This window comes from Etheostoma spectabile, chromosome 20 (genome assembly GCF_008692095.1).
Source record: "Etheostoma spectabile isolate EspeVRDwgs_2016 chromosome 20, UIUC_Espe_1.0, whole genome shotgun sequence".
NCBI lineage: Eukaryota > Metazoa > Chordata > Actinopteri > Perciformes > Percidae > Etheostoma > Etheostoma spectabile.
In genome coordinates this window covers 13,487,650-13,495,165 of record NC_045752.1, presented here as the reverse complement: position 1 = coordinate 13,495,165, position 7,516 = coordinate 13,487,650, and the positions used below count along the sequence as shown (strand labels likewise).

Below are 7,516 nucleotides of genomic sequence, written 5' to 3'. Positions count from 1 at the left end.
TTTTTTTTTTTTTCTTTCTTAGCTGACCCCAGGGGGGCTCCATTTAGACGTGCACTTTACCCTCCAAGGAAAAAATGTGAATGCTGTTGCAGCTCAGTACCCTGGAGTAGTTCAGTTCATAGCAGGGTCTACAGTGTACTTAGTGACCCTTGAAGACACAGAGCTCTGCTGCTTTGTCCATGTAAATAACAAATACATTTGAGGAATGCAAAAGCAGGAAACAACCCAGGCTCAAGAATGCAAACATAGCCATGCTTGGAAGCAGTCAGGTGATGGCATGTGCACACCCTCGCTGCACGCTCTGGAACAAACCTGGAGACTGGAGGGGAAATGCTATGCCAGAGCTCTTCTCACAGAGAAGTGCACTTAAATCATATAGAGTATGTCAAAGGAATGATTACAGCTCATCATTGTACAAGAAACAACATGTCTTCCTGTGAATAAGATTCGCAGGTCTAGATTGTGTAGAAGGGTTGTTTGCTTTGATCTTGAGTTCTACTCTGCAATAGAAATTAGTTCAGCTTCAATCATCCGTTGTAGTTAAAATGTTGTATTGTTTTACTGTTTCAGAACTATGGGGTAGAGACGGACAACTTGAAGAATCTGGTTGTGAGAATGAGAGCTGCCACCAACAGTCTACACATGGCCACATCTGATCGCAGGAAAAGCCCCGCGTACGATGGCAGTTCCTCACGCAAGCCACCCAATGACTTCCTCACCTCTGTGGTGGAGCTGATCGGCGCTGCCAAGAGCCTCCTGGCTTGGCTTGACAGGTGATAACCAATTTATTTTATAAACCATTACCTACCTGTGCACTCTGAGTCAAACCAGATGTCAGAAGGGCTGCTATAAGACCACGGCTTAAACTAGCTGTAAACATACACTCATGGAGAAACTTTATTCTCCTTTTCTTTTGTAGATATTTTCAGAACGGTTTCAAATGACTGAACCTTGAGTAGAAACTCAACGTTCGAAACACGTTAGGCTGTTGATCCAGATTTCATCCTAGGGACCTATGGAAATGTTTTTTGGCCCTTGACCGTCACCAGTATGCTATAACGTGCATTGAACTTGTGATCTTCTCTGCCATACAGGGTCATACAAAGGCTCATATTGTATGAAAGACCTTGTTTTAATATTGAGGGTATGACTTCTGGTGCTCCTCCAATATTTATCAGTCTAAACCCGCTCTTACATTATTGGTGTGAAACAAAGACATTTTAACTCTTTGTAATAAACAAATGTTGCATAAAGCAACAAGCTTTTAATCTTCTTCAGATCATGTTCTTCATAGAGAATTTTCTCTGTTGGCATCAAGTTGTTATATTTTACCTGCTTTTACAACTAATCGCCACTCTAATTCTTTTTATCAATTATGCATTTTGGCTTTTAAATGAATAAAGTCAATTTTTTTGAATATGTTTGGGGGGGGATAAAGACAAACAAAAGAAGATAAAATGGCGCCAAAATGGTGGCATTCCTGAGTTACAACCAAGTGTGTCCGTGGCCAGTCACCCAAACACAGCAATCAGAGCAAGGTTCACTGGGTCTATTGTAAAGTATAGGGTTAGTAGCCTTTCGCTTACTCCACAGTAAATTGAGACAAACGCTTCCTGTATGTATACCACCGCCTAAAACAGCTCTGCCACATTTTTGTTTCTAATAAAGCCTAAAACTTTAAGTTTATTTTATTTTTTATTTTTCAACTTAACTATATCAGGGCTCCAGACTAACTTGTTGCCGTAGTTGCACTGGTGCGCCTAACGTTTTTATTTATGTGCACCAGCACAAAATTTACGTGCACCTACATTTTTCATCACGCCGCTGTTAACGCAACAATTTCAAGGTCACCTTTTTATCACTCTCCATATACATTCATATATATTATGTAAATGATTCTAAACAAGAATAAGGTGTAGGTAAATACCTTTTTTTTTTTTATTTGAAGCACAATTATACTGTATATAAAAATAAAAATATATATTTTTTAAAGTGCTACTGTTTAAAAGTGCTTCCCTGAACTGAGACCTTACACTGCTTACAGCTGTACCTAAATGAATCAATCAAGTGAATCAATATCCAACATTGTTGCTATATGCTTCAATTTCAAAATGATGTGGCCATGCATGCATGACTAAATTTCAACCCAACTCTTAGTCCATCACTGGTTCCTAATGTTCTCCGTTTCCTTCTTTGTCTGCTTGCAGGACGCCTCTTACAGGGATCAGTGACTTCACAGCCACCAAGAACAAGATCATTCAGCTGTGCCTAGAGCTCACCACCACAGTTCAACAGGTCTGCACGCTAGTTAGTTCAACGGCACTCATGTAGCTATGCACAGACACACACAATAGATTTTCCACGAGGACATACCAGGCCAGGGGCACAGACATGCAAGATAAAGTGTAGGAGAAGAGAGTTATGGGAAATGTGCTCTGGCAGCCATGGCACAAGCCTGAAGCCAGCAGTCTGAGTATATGCTGATGTTTTTCTTGGGATCTTTTCCTCCTCCATGCTGGCTAATGAGGGGACCCCCTTAGTGCGGGGACGTTTAATGGTAACCGTTGCTTTTGTGTTTCCAGTTTCATAAAACCACTGGCGCTCTTTTAAAGGTGGCTGCCAACATTCCCCAGGCTGCCGTACTCCTTCAGCCATGTGGTTCCTGTTTTTGCTTCTCCAAGATGCTCACAGTGGGAGACCAAACTGTTTGGAAGCTCCTTTTTTTTAAGTTTTATGGCAGGGATGAGGAGGGGGTCCATCTGACTGCCAGATAGATGGTTAAAACCGAGCATCAGCGTACGTCCACTATATTTTACAACTTTCAGCAGAGCATTGCTCTTGCATTGCATCATGATAGAATTGTGTCTACTTCTGTCGGTTTCATACAACCAGTAATGGTTGGTCATACATATGAACAAAGGGAGCTGTTGAGTGGCCTTTCTTCACTATCAAAGCCATTAGCTATGTACAATTTGTTCTCCCTTGTTTGACTTAAGCATAGCCCGGTAAGCAACTCATTTTACACTTTTGCCATTGAAAGTGTCTGAGACTGCAGGTGTTGTTTTTTTTAAGAGGGTTAATGCATCAAAAAAAATATTTTCCCAGAGTGCCTATTTCATCGCCAGAGTTTGTGATTTCATCGCCTCTGGTGATTTACTGTGGGTGTCTCGGTCATGGTCATCTAGGAGAAGTGGGGGTATACATTTCCCACACTGCCATGTGAAGTGGAGAGGTTGTGGTGTAGAATAAACTCCTGATAGGTGCTGAAAGAGTTTTGTAAGACTGGAGAGAGAACAGCTGGAGAAAAACATGCCATTTGGTCTTCCTTTGGTTTTAAATCAGCTTATAGCTACTTGTGTAATCGCAGAAACACTGACAAGGAGGTTTATTTCCAAGTCATCACATCATTTAAGTATCTTAACTGACACGAAGTTAGAAGACTCTTGGCTTCCTTTCTTTTCTTTGGACCATTTAGACTCCCTTTGTTATTCATAACATGTAGGCCAGCCACTGGTTAATGAAATAGGTTGCACAGGAGACTGCCACAGTGATTAGTTTTATGATGGGGGAGGACGGTGTGAGGTTTGCCCAGCTCGTTCATGAACTTCAGCCAAGAATCAGGGCTTTTCAGATCACAAAATGTATGTGTTCTGCTTGAATGAAGCCTGTGTGTACACACACAATGGGACACAGCCATAAAACTGAACGAATCACCCATCTTGGCTGACCCGGCAACGTTGAGGTCATTCTCTTTCAAAGAACGCAGTTTTCATTGATCCCTCGTGTCTTTTATCCATGCTTCCAACTCCTGTATTGTTGGCTGAGATAAAACATTTATATCTCTCTATTTTTAGCAGAGAAAAAAAAACAAAGATCCCATTACGTATGCCAAACACTGAATTTAAACATATGTATCCATCATATGTTGATACCTTATGAATAACAGGATGTTATTTCACTTTGTGTAAAGACGGCTACCTGTACACTCTGGGTTCCTGCACTGTGCCAGCACTCCCCTCTCTTGGCCACTTCATTGCTCGACCGTGCAAATCCGGGTTAGGGTTAACCCTAACCCTCTGGTGGCAGATCAAAGGCCCAGAAAGCAGCACACAGAGAGTCATCTGATCCACATTGGCTGTGGGATCAAGTCTATAACGTGAGGGATCAGTACACCCAGGGAATTGTCAGCCTCTCTCAGCGCTTAGTTTCGATCTGGCTCCTGTCTACTAAAAGGACTTTGGTTTTGACAAAGATATTGGATTCATTTGGATATCACGGACAGATCTCAGAGGGATTATCTGCGATATTGTAATCACATGATTTGATGGTACTATGAAACAAGAGAAAATGTTCCATAAATGGTGAAGCTTGATGGACATATGCCAAACCATGTCTGCAGCTTTTAATGATACTTTTTTGTAACACGACCTCTAAACGTCGAAATATGTATTTTTAGCTCATTCCTCTTGGCTCAGTCAACAGTGTAGTCATCCAAACATGGTCCAGTCACTAAAAGAAATATGCAGTTGCATGTTTACACAAGCATAGCCAAATTCTTTCTGAAACCACTATATGTTCTTGGCTGACTTTAGAAAATATATTTTAGGGAAACATGGATTTCGGACCAATATATGTCAAATGAAACTTTTTAAGATTGTGTTTTTTCCTACTTAATGTTTATATTGGCTTTTCATTTTTCCCCCAAGTAAGTGTAATAGGGAAAAGTCACATGTAGTATATTACTTAACCAAAACAGCTTAGTCCTTCAAATAGGCACTCAAACATGGATAGAAAATAACATTTAGATAGCCTAGGATGTACTCTGCTTGGATGTGAAGCCATAACTCACTGCTACAGACATTCAAATCTTGTCAATGGAAACAAACTAACAGTATGACAGGCCAAATGCATTTGAAAACAGTCAGTCCCCTTTTAGCCCAGTGGAATGTGCAAGCTATGGGAATATGGAAAAACTTGCTCGACCTCCATTTGCTGTCTGCACAATGGATTTACAAAGAGCAACAGAGCTGGCTTTGTACATGGCACATGCCTGTGCATGTCACTAATACTGTGAGGGTCACAACACCAGTATCCCTTTATTTTGCATGGACAAAGGCATGTGTGGCTTGTGAGGGCTCTGGAGATATAATAGACTTGTTAAAGTCCACTTTTTGTGCTCTCTAGTTTTGACAGAAGCATTTCACCTGTGTACTGATGCATGGTTTTCCTTGGGGCATTTCCAGCATAAAGCCAGATTCATAAACAGACAGGGACCCCCGCATGCACTGTAAACCCCCCCGCTTCCAGCCAGGCCGGGGGGCCCTTTCACTGCCAACAACACAGTTGTCAGGGGAGGCTGTTGTCTCAGCTGTGGTCAGTCCAAGTCTGAGTGCTGTGCTGGTACACTTGGGATGGGACAGTGGACAGTCTTCCAGCTGACTTTGCAGATTTTATTGTTGGTTCCTTCCCCCAAACAACCGTTAACACAGCTACTGTGTCTTATTTGACTTTAAGAAACCCCCTGCTAGCCTCCACTAGCCCACCCACTTTTAACTGTGAAAAGCAGAGATGCATTCAAATGTTTGCAGAAAACCCAAGCACTATTTGGAGGATGGCTTTCTGAACATCATTACATGTTTTCTCCAATTGTTTCCCACCATGTCATCTGCACATTGTTACTATATGAGTGTTAGTATGGTATTTACGTTTCAATATAGTTTACTGAACCACACGGGGCAATTATAGCCTCCCCCAGAATTTAAGCAGAGAGGTCATTTGAATCTAAAAGCTGTTTATTTGAGGCTGTCCTCCATTTTTCTCAGTTATATCTGGAATGCTGATTACATCGTATTTACCCGACCCCTATACTTTTTCTTCTTTCTAGCCATTCAATAACCTCTTCCCTGTTGTTTACTGCTCACATGCCTAATCTGTCATCACTGTCTACTGTGTAACAGGACTGCAGTGTTTACGAGATGGAAGAGAAGATCCTGGAAGTTGTAAGTATACTGTATCCCCTTGTTTCCCATAATGTAAACTAAGTAATACCCTGAAGTTCCTATATAGTGGGAAAGGTCTGGTAAATCATTTGGGTAAATGTTTCTTTACAAAGAGATTGTGTGACGTGCTCTGGCGAGATCCATTTTTTGATTGAATAGAGCAAAGGGGTCCATAGGATTGCCAGCAGAGGCCTAATACGCCCAGGCCATCAATCAGTGTTTCCTGCTCCTGACACCTTCCAGACCCCTTGGGCTAATACTGCTCTCTCTCTCTCTCTCTCTCTCTCTCTCTCTCTCTCTCTCTCTCTCTCTCTCTCTCTCTCTCTCTCTCTCTCTCTCTCTCTCTCTCTCTCTCTCTCTCACCAAGTGAAGAAATTTAAGCTGAGCCTCTCTTCGTCACTGCCTTTGTTTCATGCTCACCTCTACATTGTAGACCATGTGTTCAAAGCAAAATGCATGCGTCTGAGAAGTGACATCACAGAAAAGACCTCCATAATAATGACAAATTACAGGGTTTTTTGTGAGACAATCTAGGAACAAAGCAGAAAGAGTAGTGTGCAACAGAACTCAATCAGTGTTGTGTGTGCACTGGTACGTCCAGTTAATCGTACACTAATGGTCCTTTTTAGTCCATTAAGTCTTGCACAAAACATGAACATACACACACAGAGGCATGTACACAGGGAGTAAAACAAGCAACTGATTAGGGATAAGGTCTAATGTGTGATGATTGTCACAAGAAACCTGACTTGTTCCAACCTGTACAACACACAATGGTTATTAAAGGCCCAATACACCATTAGAGGATTTAGCACACAGTTTGTTTTAACTGAGACGTTTAATGCATTTTCATTGGCCTTTTCCTCTGCAGTCTAAGATTTTGAACAGCATCTGTGATCAGACCGTGAGAACTACCTCTGACCCCCTGATGAGCCAGTCGGCCTGCTTGGATGAAGTCCAGCTGACTAATATCAAACCGGGAGAGGGTCTGGTAAGGAATGCTGGGAGATTCGTGCTTTCTAACTTTTTTTCCAGCCCTAAAACCAATGTCTGCCTTCTGGGTTTTCAGGCTAGGAATGCATGCAATGTGTGTCAAACTGTGACCCTCACATCTCTGTCATACATTTTTCTTCTCCCTCTGGGAATATTATATTTTTTTTTACTGAAAATCTTGTGGGTTTTCTTGTTGCCCTTAGGGGATGTACATCAAGTCTACCTACGATGGGTTACATGTCATCACGGGAACCACAGAACATGTAAGTATGAGAATACATTCAGTCCGTTTCCATTTTATATCTTTGTTTTTTCTCATTTTTTATGGCCAACTTAGAAATTCCATTGTACCCTTAAGAACAAGCAGTCTGATACTGCTTCAGAAAACCCCCTCACTCTCATCCTCATCCTCATGTTCCTCTTCATTGTCCTCCTCTACTGAGGGCACACTAACGTATCCGAAGGAGTTAAGAACTGCTCATCCATAAAGGGAATTGTTTGTGATATTTACCGGTTACTGGAGT

General features: G+C 41.7%; 1 protein-coding gene across 2 annotated transcripts in view; it reads left to right on the top strand.

The window, feature by feature from the left end:
* Positions 1 to 7,516, top strand: part of LOC116670118 (connector enhancer of kinase suppressor of ras 3) — a 49,707-nt gene that overhangs the window by 21,543 nt on the left and 20,648 nt on the right. For both annotated transcript variants that reach the window (XM_032500451.1, XM_032500450.1), the window contains exons 3-7: positions 571 to 773; positions 2,208 to 2,295; positions 5,958 to 5,999; positions 6,871 to 6,990; positions 7,196 to 7,255. In XM_032500451.1, coding sequence (XP_032356342.1) covers positions 571 to 773; positions 2,208 to 2,295; positions 5,958 to 5,999; positions 6,871 to 6,990; positions 7,196 to 7,255 — 513 coding nt within the window. The remainder of the gene's footprint in view (positions 1 to 570; positions 774 to 2,207; positions 2,296 to 5,957; positions 6,000 to 6,870; positions 6,991 to 7,195; positions 7,256 to 7,516) is intronic.